General features: G+C 39.8%; 3 protein-coding genes across 4 annotated transcripts in view; 1 reads left to right on the forward strand and 2 right to left on the reverse strand.

Moving 5' to 3' along the window:
- Positions 1–2131, forward strand: part of uxs1 (UDP-glucuronate decarboxylase 1) — a 39298-nt gene extending 37167 nt beyond the window's left edge. For both annotated transcript variants that reach the window (XM_040148332.1, XM_040148333.1), the window contains one exon: positions 152–2131. In XM_040148332.1, the coding sequence (XP_040004266.1) occupies positions 152–283 (132 nt within the window). In that variant the 3' untranslated portion in view covers positions 284–2131. The remainder of the gene's footprint in view (positions 1–151) is intronic.
- On the reverse strand, positions 1334–6025 carry ecrg4a (ECRG4 augurin precursor a). Its single transcript, XM_040148334.1, has 4 exons — positions 5917–6025; positions 3614–3661; positions 3332–3501; positions 1334–1483 (listed from the first exon to the last, which is right to left on the reverse strand). The coding sequence occupies exons 1-4, from the start codon at positions 5984–5986 to the stop codon at positions 1334–1336; spliced, it is 438 nt and encodes a 145-aa protein (XP_040004268.1). The 5' UTR covers positions 5987–6025.
- A 3328-nt stretch (positions 6026–9353) lies between these two features.
- Positions 9354–10626, reverse strand: otos2 (otospiralin 2). The gene is made up of 3 exons (XM_040149270.1): positions 10520–10626; positions 10157–10231; positions 9354–10045 (listed from the first exon to the last, which is right to left on the reverse strand). Exons 2-3 carry the CDS (start codon positions 10218–10220, stop codon positions 9819–9821), a joined length of 291 nt encoding a protein of 96 aa, XP_040005204.1. The 5' UTR covers positions 10221–10231; positions 10520–10626; the 3' UTR covers positions 9354–9818.
- Between the last annotated feature and the right edge of the window lie 5645 nt (positions 10627–16271).

Below are 16271 nucleotides of genomic sequence, written 5' to 3' on the forward strand. Positions count from 1 at the left end.
ACATGAGACTACATGACTAGCTTATGAATATTTACAGCCAATATCTGACTTATACATTATACAGTCAATATATGAACACAGTTGTAATGTGTATTCATTTATTTACTTTTGGAGTAGTAGTAGGTTAAAGTTTTGTGTGTTGTGTTGACAGGTGCCGCTGGAGGAAGGCTTGAATAAAACTATCCAGTACTTCAGCCGAGAACTTGAGCACCAGGCCAACAACCAGTACATCCCCAAACCTAAAGCCGCCCGCATGAAGAAAGGAAGGCCCCGACACAACTGAGGTTGGGTTTCCCACCACTGACTCTCCCACTACACAGAAGGATGTTAAGACTCCTCAGAGGACCCTTGAAGAGCAACTCTCTTAAATACACTGTTCAGTAGAGCACTCTGGGATATGGTGTCTTTTTTTTTTTTTTTTTTGAGAAGCAGAGACAACTTTTGAGTCTCTTAAAAATTATAGTTTTGCCTTGTGTTGGAGTTGCAGCTGCGCTGTGAGGTAAGGGTTTCCTTGCCAGAGCTTGCGTGTTGGATGGACAAGCCTGGATCAAAAACAGCAATTTTAGACAAAAAAATCTAAAACCCAGCCTACATTTTTTGTGAATTTGTGCTTTTGCTATTTAAATTGCAGACAAGAGAATCTCGCAGTGCTTTGTGTTATTCAGTTTCATAGTGTTTTGTCTCTGGTTATCTGCTACCTGGCTACCTGGATGTTTTGTCCTCTTATCAGTGGCATGCCAGCACCTTGTTGGCTGCTGTACAGTGCAGGACTGGACAAATCCTCTAGAAAGACTGTTACAGCATCAGGACTTCATCGTGCTCTGCTGTGTGAAATCTCATTTCAGGATGTGCATTATACATTTCAGGTGAAGATGCTATTTTAATAAAATATTTCCAATATTTTGCGTATGATATAATTAGGGAAGAAGATATTATTTGTGTGTGTGTGTGTGTGTGTGCGTGTGTGTGCGTGTGTGTGTGTGTGTGTGAGAGAGACAGACACATTTCAACAGTTGTCTCGTGGAAGTGAAAAAGCAGGAGATTCAGACAGTACAGAGCAACATCTTTATTTACAATTGTGATAAACGAGCCAAAACTGTTTCCATTTTTATATCTAATATGTGGGGATGGAGAACAAGAGTTGAGAATAGGTTACACCGACAGGCGTAATGATCAAGACAGAGACACCAGAGCAGCTACATGGCAGGTGTAAGACTGACAAACAATCATGCTGTGGTCTCTCAGAGAGAGGGCAGAGGACTGAATTGCATGAAGAAACAAACGCCTTTGACCAATCACAGGGGCAGTGGCCTGTGATTTTTTATGACTGGAGTTAATAGTAGTCGTAGTTGACATTAGCTCCGTGTCTGTAGGAACTGGGGTCACGCGGGCCGATGGGGGAATTTTCATCATAGTGATGCTGACGCCCTTGGTCACTGGAGCGTGCCTGGTCCATCCAGTACGACAAGTCAGTCTCCAGCCTCTGGTGATGGAAAAACACCACAGACGTGACTTGTTAGGAAACTCAGCCTCAACAAATCTCAAGCTAATGTACATGGAGGCAGCTGATAAGCTGCCCACTGAGACTGTCAGCAAGCACAGCTGTGGCAAAAAGAGATGCATGAAAGGCAAACATTGAAAAGGCCAATGCTTTGACAGCTTTGGCCTTTTAAGGACGCAGCAACAAATAGCATAAGTACAAGGTGTCAGGCATGGGACCGTTTGAGAAATACTGCTATACTGGCTGAAACGCAAATGCCGTCAGCTGTCAAAAATAGGGGGGGTGGGAGGTTAGTTTTTGCATTCTGCTTCTTGTTTTCTGCCCTTGTTATCTGTTCCCTCCATTCATTACTGTCCCTGATGAATTCTACATAACAGTCTGACTGACCTGAATTAAAACTGACACTGGCTCTGTAAGTGAGATTATATTATTTTGCAAGAGAGGGAATTTATGTATTGTATTTACTCAGTTCCATGTTTGTATTTATACATTCAGACAGCAACATTTTGATGTGTGCCTTTCAAAGACTATCTTTTAGACATCAGACCAGACTACAGTTTACTCCACTTTTGTCACCCAACATTTTTGTCGTATACATATCTGAGATATATAAAGATCCAGACAACTCAAGATTTTACAGTCTGTTTTATGTGTTTGTGTTTATGTGTGGGTTTTTATCTACATGTTATGGTTTTTTGTCAGGTTTAAAGCCCCTGAAAATAAATGTTTTCCCAATAAATTGATAATAATATTGATAGCTAAATATAAAAAAAGTCAAAGTAAAAAAAATCAACCTTGTGTGTTATTAATCAAGAGTTAACACTAAAAAAGCTAATCTAGGCTTTGTGGGTGTAGTTTGATGAAATGGCATTGGCCTGGCAACGTAAGAAAACCACACAATTGTCATCAGATTTTGATATAAAGAGTAATTTTTAACACCATTGGAAAATCTTGCTTTCACTGACCTCCAGTGGTTTAACATTTCACCCTTCCGTAGTGATGTAGACGTGTACTCTGGGGTGTGTCAGTATGCTGTGACGTCACTGTTGGGTGTGGTTACAGGTGCAACAAAGCACACTTCTGACTGCAACTAGCAGTGATGCTGAGTGTTGTAGCAGGTGCAAAAGGCTTGAGAATTTCAGATTGTGACATTATCAGTGTCTCCTCAGTTTAGCAGGAAACTAGAATTTTATGACAAAGCATGTCTTAAAAACTGGGGGCATGAAATTTTAAAGACCCTGGCTCTTACCAGGCAGCGAGGGAATATCAAACAACACAAGTTGCATTTTTGGGAAGTATAGGATCCAGTGTATTTGTAGTTTGACCCGTATTAGGGACTATATTTCGGCATCTGATGCTTCAATTCTGACCTTTCTTTTTTGATAACTCTCTCCATACTTTACTTTAAACGTAATACTAAATTACTGTCTTGATCTTCTAAGTCAACAAACAGGTAAATCTTGTCATATTAGGATGTGGAAACTGATTTTTATTGACACGAAATCTCAACAATTTTTGGGAAGTCTGCTATTGAAAAAAAGCCAAACGAAACGTGACCTCTTGGCAAGAGTTCGACTGGTGAGAGAAATTTTGTGTTTCTGTGCTTTTTTTGTGTTTTCATTTCTCAAAATTCTATGTAAAGGGTAATTTCTCAGAAGGTGGTAAATTATGAGCTGTTTTATTTACATGGATGAGTTTTTGCTTTGCAGAATACCTGTCATGTTGGCAGCTCTGCTGGATACTGATTTCTGTCATTTTGTTTGATTTCAGGAGTTCAGAGAAAAGCTGAACTCTCCTGGAACAGACACCTAAACAGACACACAAACTCACCTGCTCATCAAATCCCATGTACATAAACTGCATAATCCACTGCTGTACGTCTGGTCTACTGCGATCCCAAATGTTCCTCTTGGTTCTGCTCAGCTTTGCCAGGAAATCTTGAGCCTTGGAAGGAGGGACGGCGACAGCGGACTTTGATAGGGTAGTACCAGGTCCTGCCACTGGATGGAAGCACAATAGGGAAATTAATGAAAGGGTATTTTCAAAAGCACTTTCCAGTGGAGTTTATTTTTTCATCAGCAGCATGACAATACTGTTAGTTTAGGATGTTACCATCTCTCTTCCTTAAGATCTTGTGCAAGCTGCTGTCACTGGCTACATCTGTAAAGGTGAGACAACAGAGAGTTAATGAGCTGCAGCATGAGCACCATTCATCACAACAGGTAAGTTAATCAACTGGGTTTTGCCAATTATAGGCAACCAGAATACAGCTGAAGTTGATTTTTGATGGTCAGTCTTTAAAACCAACTCTATCCTATACTAAGATGTTAAACGCTACTCATTTATAGGTGGTTCGTCAAACTTCTAGCTTCAATTTCTTAGTCAAAACTACTTTCAAAAAGGTGTTTTTTCCCCTAAATATTGCACTGCTGCAGATTTCAAGATTTAGTTTCAGTAGTTTTACACAAATTTTTTCCTCCATCTGAGTTAACTAAAGCAGTTTCATGAATCCGTTTTTTTTCTCAGTTTTTATTATAGATGCAAATCTCAAAGTGGAGCTTTGAGATTTTGCCAACTCAAATCCAGGGATATTTGCTTTTTTTATTGATTGAGGCTAAGACAAATCTACCTTAGAAAACCAGATACCTCAGAATATGCATAGAAATCCAGACCATATCTTAAGGTAGATTCTGCTTTAGCTTGAGCACAAAACATTTTCATTGTGTGGTTAGAGGCAGAAGCATACAGTTGGAGAAAATTGCTTGCATTTGTTTGTTTTTTTTCCCCCTAGCTCGTGGTGCAAATGAGCTATGAACAGCAAGTTCCTTCAGAATTTTTCTCATTACAATAACAGTCTGTCCACAACATGTGCAGTTTCAGTCATTCTTTACAAAGCTATTGCATGGGGTGTTTATTCATCTTTTCTCCCGCTGCCAATGGGAGAAATGATTTGATCTCTTGAAGTCTATTAGTGCATTTATCAGTTTAACAGTGTATTTTACGGCATGCATAATATATGCCTCACAATAAAAGTAAAAGGATAAAATGGCACTTCTCAAAAGGTAAACTGATGTAAAAGGTTAAAGACTATGAAATGCTTTGATCAAAATGTACATTTAAGACCTCTCTCTGTCATAGTACAGTTTTTTGCCATGCCAGCAGCATGGCTAAATGGATGGATTGCCACGACATTTTCTAAAGACATTCACAGTCCCCAGATGATGTATCCCCTGACTTTTCCTCTAACACCATCACCACCATCACAAAAGCACAGCTTCACAGAGCTGCTAGCATGGCTGTAGTTGTGCCATGGGTATTATTATCAGAGCAATCAGTTTTTGTTCAGTGTGATTGGAGGACATAGAGATGTAAATTAAGGTATCATCTGCACAACTATGAAACTGTAATCACTGCCACGTTGTAGCCGACACAGATTAAAGACCATTGGTCCTGAGGTACAACCCTGTGGGACACTTCTGAAGCAGGAGGTATCAGAGGACTGATTACCAGGACTAGAAAAGAAAAAACTATAAAACTGCCAGGTATGTCCTAAAGCAACAGAATGCAGTGCAACTCTGCAGCTGCAGGGACTGCATGATTTCCAAAGTTTAACAGGTGTCCTACAGACCAGGAAGTTGGAAGTACTTATTAAGAACAGAAATGTTCAAGTTATTTTTCTTGGGAGCGGGATTAACCTTCTTTTTCTCAGATAAGAACCATCACATTTTTATGGCGTGTTTATTCCATTAATTACACATAAGGTGTATTTCACATTACTACCAGTCCTTTCCAAAGCATAAGTTCATAGATTTTGGTTTATTAGATGAGTTTGTCTTTTCAGTTAGCCTTTAGTTTTCAAACATGCAGAGACTTGAATTTTTCACTGAGTATTACATTTCTTTTTTTTCTTTAAACATAGGCTTATTAGGCATGTTTTTTTGGTAATCCAGACTTTCTAATTGAAGGTGAATTGTAATAGATTGAATACAGCAGAATGGCCACGCTTAAGGGTGGCAAATTGTGCTATAGGGAAGCAAAAATGGAGATTAGAGTTCATTCAAAGGAAATGGGATAAAACTTGCAAAACTATTAGTATTACTACTATTGATGAGTCCTTATTCTCTCTGTACTGTTTTAATTTTTCTTGTCAAAGTTACTGTAAGGGTTGAGAAGAAGGCTCCTTTTTCCTTTTCATGTTGTTCACAAACACTCTGCAAAATATCCCACACACTCTGGCATGCAGTAATTCAGCTTTTTTTTCTAAACTGCTGGTGCTGTTAAAAACCCAACTAGCACAAAAATCTACAAATGAATACAAAGCCAGATGGAAAGGATTAATGTGGACTAAACATTAAAAGCAAAGCACAAGTAAACTAGAAGAAATTTCAAAGAAGAAGGAACAAGATTGAGCTCACCTCTAAGTGCCAATAGTGTCACCAAAACAGCCAGCCCTATTAACCTCAAATACAGCTGCTGGGATGCCATTTTGTTCCTGCTTTACAGAGCTGCTTAAAGGCAACAACCGTGCATAAACTGCTGCACGACCAGAGTGAAGAGTGGGCGGCAACCCAAACTTTCCAAGTGGAAACTGGCCTATGGCGGTGGAATGTCTTTTACCTCCCTGCCTACAGAAACGAGACTGCAGCTGGAAGCTTTTCCACTCTTAAATGAATTTTCATGTGTCCCAGGTACTTTTCCATCTCACATACATACGGGTGCAGTACATGAGGAGCAGTGAGAAGGGAGAAGAAGCTGAGTTCCATTTCACCTTTCAAAACACTGCAATTTGAAGTTTCTGGAACAAGTAGCCGCAGTAAAAATAACAAGAAATATCATTGTACTGTCTGAGATGATTATCTGCTAACCAAGTGTCAACTCTGCTAAATAATTCAAACTGGATTCATGCACTGTTTTTCTGACATATAGCTAAAATACCTGAGGAGAAATCTGAGCAGTGGCAAGAACTACCTGAAATTAATTTCAACAGTAAGTGAAATACCTTCAGGACCTCTTTGGTCTTGTTTAAAACATCAATCACTCAGCCACCTGACTGTTAAAGAGAGAGTGAGTGCCCTGGGGTCTCATGAATGTTAGAAAGGCCTAATTCAAGTTTCTACTGGATATAGCGTGATTCTAAAGGTGAAACTTTTTTGAATACAGTATAAATCTAAAGAATTTAAGTTTGGTTGCACACATTGTTTTATAATTTAAGCCCCCAAGTTATTAATTACACACCTTTAGCCCAGAGCAAAACCTCAGTTATCCACTTCACCCAGTGCTTCATTTCAGCCTACATGGTTTACACTTTACCTTGCCTCAATCTTTTGATCATCCTTAGAACTGGGGTGTGAACTAGTGAAACAAAAATCTCTCACATTTTTTCAACTTGGCTTTGTTCGCAAATAGTTGCAGGTTTCCAGCAAAGATAGTGCCCTTTCACTTGAATGAAAATGACACATTGAGCCCATAAGCCAAATGCTTTCCTAGCTTTTCGGGTTTGCCTCCGTGTTGTGCAGCGCCCTACACATGTGCCCTGGTGTTTCTCCCACTGGACCCGCCTGCATGTTCCTGCTCAGCCCACAGACCTTACACTGGGATGCAGTCACGCACATAATAACTTTTGTAGATACTGGGGAAGTTTTAGAAACACAAAACCACAAAGGATTGAAAATCCATAATACAAAGAGTAATAATTCAGCCTTTTTGCTGTTAGTGGTGTGCTGTCAACAGTTAAATGCAGACTTTTTTATAATGATGGTCTATAGGGAAAATGCTTTTTGGGTCACTGGGGATTTTTTTGGTTGCAATACTGGAACTTACCACCAGTGCAAAGTGGCCGCGCAGGTTGAGTGGCAGCACCATATCCAACTCTCTTATTCACTATATCCGTGCTCAGTATCTATAGTTTGTTAACATTAGTTCGTGTTTGCTAAATGTTGCTAACATTAGCCACCAAAATATTAATGGTGATACCAGACCAAATAAGGCAGGAGTTAGAAAACCACTGAATGTACTTAATTGAACAGGGGTACGTTTCATCTCTAATGAATTGAACTTCTCATTTGTAACGGGAAAAGACTGTGCTATATAAAACATTACATAGTCTTGCTTTAATGACTAGTGTCACTGCATTTGTCAGTCACCGATTCCCTGCAAAGCAACCGTACATACAGTAATCATGGCCTTTGTGACACCAGAACGAATGATAAGTTGCCACTTTATAGAAATTCTCATTTGACTTGGCTTGAACTTGTCATATGATGAGTGTGTGTGTGTGTGTGTGTGTGTGTGTGTGTGTGAGGGAGAGCGTTTGGTTTGGAACCAGAAACAGTCTCTCAGTCTCTCACGAGTAGAGCTGGAATGCAGGAAACCAGAAGCTGGCTGATGATTGCGCTGCTTTCATGATGGATGGACAAAAGACAGAAAGAGGACAGAGATGGAAGGTGGAAGAATACGGCTGAAGACAAGTGTGAGGATGAATATGCCTAGAAACTCTTTCTACCCTTATTTCATCATTCATGCTTTGCCAAACATGCCTACATCCTCTTTATGAAGCATGTGTTTCACCAGCTGTGTGCCCTGTCACGCACCAATAGAATTCAAGTGCCCACACTCACCTGGCAATAAAAAAAAAAAAAAAGAGATCAGCTCATTTTGAAGTGAATTCAATCGAACAGTCTAAGTCGTAGCCGGTGTGTTGTTAAGCTCAGTGAAAGGCAGAGCTCTCTGCTCTGAGCGGGCATAACTACGGATATGATTTCCTCATAGAAGGAGGAGGCTGAGTCCCTGACTTCTACTTACAGTGAGTCTTATCAAAGGCTCACTGTCCTCGGGCGCATATTTCCATTGCAGATGGAAAACAAAAATGCTAAAGGGAAAACAGATGTCTGTGGATTTCTGAGATTCACATACAGATTTTCTGAATTTGAGCTTCACATATTTCTTGCTTGAAAGTTTAAAAACAGGTTTGGATATACACACGCATACACACACACACACACACACACACACACACACACATTGATCAGTCATGTTTCCCTCGGTTGCCATTTCCTAGCGATTGAGCAGATTGGAGCAAGAGAGGAGAATGAGGAGCAGGGATGAAGGACACAAAGGGCTGAGAGAACATGGTGTTACTGACAGGAGCCACGAAACCCTCATCTACCATCCAGTTTGATCTCACCTATCCAAATGTACCACACACGGAGCTGGAAAGAACCGCAAAGTGTTAAGATATCTGGACACATTGACTCAGTTTCGGACACAAAGCTTTCTTCTCATTTGCCCACAAATCCGTGAAATTAGCATCTCGGCGTCAGAGAATTCCTGGAGAAAGATAAAGCAGAATAAAATGATCCTCCCTTATCTTTCAATGTGTGTGTTTGCTTCCCCAGGAAGTAGGAACTGGAACATCGTAAGCTCAGAAATATACATTGAACTTTGCTCCAAAACACAATTTGCTCTTTCAGTTCATCTGCTTCCATCTTCCCTTCTCTCTTCTCTTCACGCCTGACTTAACAGTCTGAGTGTTGTGACCTGAGACGGATTTATGTTCGTTTCTGAAAATTTTGCACAGAGACATCACAGGTGTCCCGCAAAAACTCACAAAAACAATCTCCACTCGAAAGACAAATCCAAACTGAAAACCAGGTAACAATAAAAGCCTTTTATTACCTTGAAGATGTGTGAAATTTGAACTTTCGTTTTTCAATTTAACGCTATTGTTCTGCTTGGGGTCCTTTAGAACTCGGGTCCTTTTTAAAGTGAACTTTATAGAAGATATAAAGTCAAAATTTTACACAAGTAGAGTTCTTAATCTACTTCCTTCTTTTCCACCACGGGAGACCCCATCTGTAAAACATGGTTAAAGCCAGTGCGGCACTGCCCCTCCAAAATCCTAGGTAAGTCTATTTGGATTTCTGTTATCGGAGTTTAACAGTTTGTGCATAACTGTGGGTTTTACCTTTCTATGGTCTAATTGACCCCAAACATAAGTAACATCACTATGTAGGATAACACATTGTACATTGCTTTGTCTTTGAATTAGTTTTTGAATAATACGTGGCATTACACTAACTACTAATTTCTGTTACCACTTCCATACTTCTCTGCGTATGCGTTTAATAAGGTTAGAAGGAAAGAAAAAGAAATATTTTGCTGAAAAAAAATGGATAAATTCTTATTTTTATACAAGCATGAAGGGTCACAGCACCACCATCGCTCATCTGAACTTTAACATCCTAACACATGTTATAGGTCACTTCTACCCGCCCTCAGATTCTTGAATCTCTTGTCTGGACCCTGTCTCTTTTCTGCCTCACTCCTCAGGTTTAGAGTCAGGCTCGGGACTATCGTAGCCCAGCCCGTTGGCGATGGGGAAGTGAGCCCAGTAGGTACGAGCCAGGTCCTGCATCCTGTCGTGAGCTGCCTGAGCTCGTAGCTCCTCCAGCCATCCGATAAAGTCTGACGACCACAAGCCCCAGTAAGGTAAGCTTCGTTTCTCCCTCTCCTCCCTCCCACCGGCTGCCTCGCTCTCCTCCGCCACTGTCAAAGAAGACAGAGACAGACCGAGGCGTGAACATTACTTCACACCTCCTGTCATCTCAAAATGACTGTATATCACAATGCCAAGTCCATTCATATGTTATGTCATACCTGTAGGACGCAGGAAGCCGAGCAAAAGGGAGCAGAGCAGAGCAGACACGTACAGAGTGCGCATGCTTTCGGGTACTGAAAGACAGAACACAAAAGGCTTTGACCTGAAAAATGTCAAGTCTTGCAGCAGTCTCTGCAAGAGACCATTGTCCGTCAGTTAATTCAGGCGTGTAAAGATCATCTTAGCATCACCTGCGGATCACAATGTAGTGCTGAAATGTGACATTTTCAGGAAAACGGCATGTTCTTTAGAAACTGGTCAGACTACAACATAACTTCATGTCTATAAAAAAGGGAAAAAAAAGCTTCTATGCGTTAATATCAACTCCGCTTCATCAAAGATCAACTTCTGTCCTGTCCTACCTGATCAGCAGCAAATTATGCTCGTGGTCCTGTCCCTCGTTCTCCTCCCTCAGACTGATCTGAGGATGACGACTGCATCGCGCTTAGAAAAAGAAGAGAAGGCAGACATGTTTGTTTTTCACATTTAGCACCTTTACACCAGCCTGTCTCCAAAACCTCTTTCACACCTCTCTTGTCTTTTTGCTTTGCACAGGGGATTATAACATCACATTTTCTAGCCGGGAAGTGTAAAAAAAATGTACTGCGTCGATAAAGCGTTTTACTTTTTCTCTAAACTACAGATGATTTAGACAAGGTTGAATAAAATGAGATGACACGTCTGGATTAGGCTGCTATCCTCCCCTTCATATTATCACTGAAGAAGCCCTTTATATACTGCTATATACTGTATATTTGGCCTTGAGCTCTATAGATTACTATGGATTTTTTTTTTCCAAGGTCAAAAGGAGTGAGAAAAGCAAAGGGTGGAGTGAAAAAATGAACATAAGCGGATGAAAAGAAACACACACCAGACAATTTTCACACCTGGTATCCAGACAGACTGTACCAACATTTAGGCACAGGGTGTAAAGTTAGTTGACAGTTTTTTGGGGTTTTTTTCTGTTTTTTTTTTTAACCTCCATTTATATGTGCTGTGGATGTTTTTCTTTTTTCTCTTCGAGGACACCGACAGAGAGAGAAGGGGGTTAATGACTGAATTCATGCTGTGTCTCTCTGCTGTTGGTCAGAGAAAGTTAAAGTGCTCTGACGGAGGACAAACCTCACAAACTCGGCTGCTGTCGGCTGCTGCTGCTGGGAAACTTTTAAAGATAAGGCAGGTGTTATTGTCCTATAGTCAACAAATCCCACCAAAACAAACAATATCCGTCTCTCAAACCTTTCTGACTTTCCTGACTGTCTTTGCTACTCAGCCTAAAGGCCATTTTATTTAAGTAGTAAAGCTCCGTTGAAATTAAAGATCTCTTTTTGAGAGTGTCCTGTCCAAGATATGCAGCAATAACAGTGAGAATAACTGAGTTACAGGCAAATACCCTAAGACAGGAAACACAAATGAGAGAATCAGAATGAGACAGAAAAGAAATTCTAAAAACATGAATAAAATTTCTAATATGTGTAAAAGATTTAACTATATGCAACCTACATAGCACCTTAAAACAACCCAAGAGGTGTCCAAAAACCTACAAATAAATAAAACCAGTGGCATTCTGGTCTCTTCAACCATAAACTACAACACCCCTAGTTCACGTCCAACTGGGGAGCTTTATTGCATGTCATTCCCCGTCTCTCTCTCCCCTCATTTCCTGCCATCTCTCTATTGTTCACCATGTAATAAAGACATAAAAAGCCCAATGAATGAATAAATAAGACCAATCTTACACAATAACTCAATGAGACTAACACCCCGTTTCTAAATTCCCCCAAAACATCAGCAGTCAGAAAAGAGAACACACAGTTCCTGTAGCGACAATTTGAATTCACAGAGAGAAACCAAATTTGGGAGTTTTAAGTAGGAATAGAGCTAATTGTTGAAGCAAGCTACTATTTATCAAAGAGAGAGAATAAAACCAGATTTCATTTTAAGCCACGTCATGAGCGATAAAGTACTTAATAGTTTTCTCTTGCACTATGATAATAGTTGGGGCTGCCAATGATTTCTTAGAATTTGTAAATAACACAACTCATCCACATTCATGACAAGCTTTTAAATTATGCAGAGATTTTTGGACAAAGCTGTGAGATAGACTGAGTTTGTGTGGGTGCAGTGCAACAAATATCTGTGTCATCAGCATCAAAATGGGAATCTGCATCGGACAGACCGGTGCCCTCGTGAGTTTTTCGAGCAATAGGAAGGTGCATGTGGGACTGACTAAAAATAAAATACAGTGCCCATGTTCATTGTAATGAGGTAATGTGTCACCCAGTGCTCCCAGTGTGGGTCATCCATGTGGTTTTTTAAATTGTTTTTGGACAAGAGCGGAAATCTACGGCAGTGGTTTTCAACCTCTTTGACTTGTAACACCTTAAATGAAGTCGGAGTCGACTCGTCTCTTAGTGTGAGCATGAGTTGTGAGCAGTACGAACAAATTTTGATTTTACCTTCTCACAAGGTTTCATTTGAAAGGTTGTCAGATTGCTTGAGAGGTTACAGTATGCAGTATTTCACACGGAAAAAAATGTTCTTTTTTTATCCTTTGAATCGTCTTGTGATCTTGTGACCCCTCAGACTCACCTTGGAACCTGTTGGGGGGTCCTGGACTTCAGGTTTGAAACCAGTGGTCGGCAACTATTCTGATGATTGAATAATCTTGTAAAACATTGTGTTTGTTAAGCAAAAATGACATTTAACATTTGATGCTTCCAGTTTCTCAAATGTGAGAATCTGCTGCTTTTCATGTTCTTATATTATGGTAAATTTAATATCTTTGGTTTTTTGAGTGTTGGTTGAACAAACAAGACATTTGAAGACATCACCTTGTGTTCTAGGACATCATGTGCATTTTTAAAAATTTTTCTGATGTTTTATGGACCAAAAGATTTATTGACTAATAAAAAAAATAAGCTGCAGACAAATCGATAATGAGAATAATGGTTACATGCAGCCCTACAGAGAAATAAGCCTAGACTACACAGAAAATATGTGTTTATAGAATATCGTTGGATTTGTTCACAGTAAGAAAAATACCAGTCTTATCCTTGAGGAAAGAAGCCACCTGGGGTTAAGAAAGGATGTTGTGTACAAGCACAAACAGAAAAGCAAAACCCATTGTAGTGACTCCACATAACAATGCCAGGATCTCAAGGTCTGCAAAACAGTAATTTGCTGTGGCCAAATAGGTATTTTTCTTTTCTTTTTTTAGATTTTATCTCTAAAAAACATTTTTTTTCTCTCTCTCTTTTATAGGCACATTACTATTAATACTGTGAATGGATTTATCTAAATGAAGTTTACAGTTTGTGTTAGTCGTTTCTAGTAGGAGACTAGTAACTCGCAAGCAACTCGCTTTCTTGACGCGAGTTAGACGAGAGGACTGATACCACTCTCATATTTGCCCATTCAATATGAAGCTCCAGCCAGCAGCCGATTAGCTGAGCTTATCATAAATCCTCACAAAACCCCAAGTGTAAAAAGGACAAAATGTGGTTTTTTTTTTTAACAGATTAAACAAGTGAGATACAGTGTGTTAATTAGTCTGCTAAGGTGGTGCTGGAAGGCGGAAAGCTAAGCTAGCTTTCTCCACTTGTTTCTAGTCTTTATGCTAACTTGATCTAACTGGCTAATAGCTTCAATTACATATTGAACGTACAGACATAGGAGTAGTGTCAATCTCCTCATCTGACGTTTTTCCAAGAATGTCGAACTATTCTTTTAAAGTTTTGAGACATTTCTAACATATCCTCTGATTATCCTTGTTGTTGATGTCCCCATCACGTGTCATTCGTGTTCTTTGTATTGAAAAGACAGAAAAGCCCAAAAGCCTCTTAGTTTAGATTTGCAATTGGATGTCATTCCTAAAAGTACCTGAACGTTGCCACTACCAGAAAGATTTCTCTGAGCTGAATTTAAAACTATAACTATGTGTAGTAGCCCACATTCATGTAACGCAGATCTTTTTTTGCCTGCCTTTCTGTGTCTCTTCTGCTGGCTGTTAATAGTTGGAGTTGGGTGGATCGTTTTCTCCAACCTGTGGCATTTGTGAAAAGCATAAAAGACTGTTTTTGTGGCCCGTCTCTCTCTTTTTTGGCTCCCAGCATCCTCCCGCCAACCTTTGCCCGTCCCACACACATCTGTGTGACTTCTCATTTTGTTGCCAAACCTCTAGCCAGGAGGTAACAAACGGGGGCTTGTTTGGGATCAAAACAAACATTTTGAAAAAATCTTTTTTTTCGGTAAGCAAAAAACCCACAGATTTAAAGGTAATTTGGCCTGGTTTAGTTGGTAAAGTTAGTCCATTAAATTGTAAGCATATGGTCTTAGATAACTCTGCAAAATTGTGTAGTTTGCCTACTTGGTTGTTTTCCCAATTTGGGTAATAGTGGTTGAAGTTTGGTTAGCACTGGTGCATTATGCATTTTGTTTTTGTGTCTGTTTACTTTTGTCAAGGAGCAGGCACTATCTGTGAACTTGTTGGACTCCAAAAATGTCAGTGAAATGGGTAGAGCTATGAAGTCAGGATCACATCCATGGTTTCCCAGCAGTAACTGGTGCTTTCCAGATCCCAGCAGTTTTCAGTGAATTAACATCTGTTTAGGTTTAGGCAAGTTGGATGGGTAAATCAGTTGGCTCACAGTTTGGATTTTTTTGTTTTTGCCTCATGTTTGTTTTGTTAAAAGACCCGATGCCATTTTCTTTGAAAATATCGCTTAGTCATCGAGGATTTGGCCTTGAAACAGACGTTGTTGTCCGAAGCACTTCTCCCTGTTTAAAGGTGTTGTGGGAGTTGACTATGTCGCTGAGATGATTTCTGTTGTCATGTCTTGATGTGGGTATGACCTGCGTGGTTAAACAGGACTTTGCCTTGTACTGTGGAGGCATAGAACCCATGGCAACATCATAGATTCTTCATTTAGATTCTTTTTATCCATTTATATCTTTTTTTCTCTCCATCCACTAGCCCTGACCCCTTTGGTTTGAAAGAATTTGGTTCGTTTTGGTACCTTTTTTTTTTTTCTTTTTTCTTTTTCATTTAGTCAAGTAAAATAAACCAATTTTAAATCAGAAATCCTTTGGGATTTGTTTGTCTATTCCTGAGCTGGGTTGTAACATTTTATTTTTATGCTAACTGAAATTCAATTTTGGAGAAGGCAATTTTCAAAATTCTGATATGAATTGAAAATTTAAAATTCATTCGGATCCACTGGAAGCTGTTCTGCTCAAAGAGTAGGAAGCCTAACAGGGAAAAAGTTCATTAAAAATGAGCACATAATCCCACTGTCTCAACCAACCAAGGTGACGCTGTGCATTTTTAATGTCGACTTCTGCTGCAGGCTCTTAATGTGGATATTGAAAATCTGAACAGTCCAGACGACAATGCAAGAAGCCCAATACTGCCAGCATGTGGAAATTTAGAGGTACTGCAGCCCATGTTTCAGTGACAGCTTTGCAAGGTTGACATATTCTCTCCTCTGTTGTTGAATACATTTTTTATTCCCCCGTAACAAACATTGTTGTCCCGTATTATTGTGCCAGGTGGACGACCGTCTGTGAATGGAATTCGGTCCAAAAAGGCAGGTGGAGAACTTCTCCATCCGAAAGGTAATGTATTCGGGTCTATCACACGCAGGACACGAACCCCAGTGTTGTGTATGAGGTATGTTTCAGTCATCGCCCTAACTGAGATGTGAAATTCCAACTGTTGGCAGCTGGGTTCCATCAAAGCCGAGGCAAATGACGCAGACACAAAACCCTCCTCACAGGAGACATCCACACGTCAGCCAGACCCTGGTTGCACCAGCTGATAGATACAGTATGTAGGGGATAATTATTGTCCACAGTGTTACTGCAAAATTCTCAGATCATTCCCTTAACTACAAAACACAATGTATAAATAGACTAAATGCCCTGAAATATTCACAGCAACAATTAGACATATTAAAAAAGTAAAAGTACTGACATCAAAGAATGCCACCTTTTAACTCTGACATACATTCATGTATAAACAGCATTTTAATGTTTCAGATTGTCAGGGTTATGTTAAGTCAACTGCATTGTACTTTTTGACAGGGTCTTACTGGAGTAAATCATTACATGTGT

This window comes from Xiphias gladius, chromosome 16, assembly GCF_016859285.1.
Source record: "Xiphias gladius isolate SHS-SW01 ecotype Sanya breed wild chromosome 16, ASM1685928v1, whole genome shotgun sequence".
Taxonomy (NCBI): Eukaryota; Metazoa; Chordata; class Actinopteri; order Istiophoriformes; family Xiphiidae; genus Xiphias; species Xiphias gladius.

Excerpts from the sequence above, each read along its gene's own strand:
- ecrg4a (XM_040148334.1), bottom strand. The coding sequence starts at position 5,986 with ATGGCATCCCAGCAGCTGTATTTGAGGTTAATAGGGCTGGCTGTTTTG. Across the intron at positions 3,502-3,613 it reads GATCTTAAGGAAGAGAGATG|TGGCAGGACCTGGTACTACC; the intron begins GTAACATCCTAA and ends GCTTCCATCCAG. Across the intron at positions 1,484-3,331 it reads ACATGGGATTTGATGAGCAG|AGGCTGGAGACTGACTTGTC; the intron begins GTGAGTTTGTGT and ends TTCCATCACCAG.
- otos2 (XM_040149270.1), bottom strand. The coding sequence starts at position 10,220 with ATGCGCACTCTGTACGTGTCTGCTCTGCTCTGCTCCCTTTTGCTCGGC. Across the intron at positions 10,046-10,156 it reads CGGCTTCCTGCGTCCTACAG|TGGCGGAGGAGAGCGAGGCA; the intron begins GTATGACATAAC and ends CTTCTTTGACAG.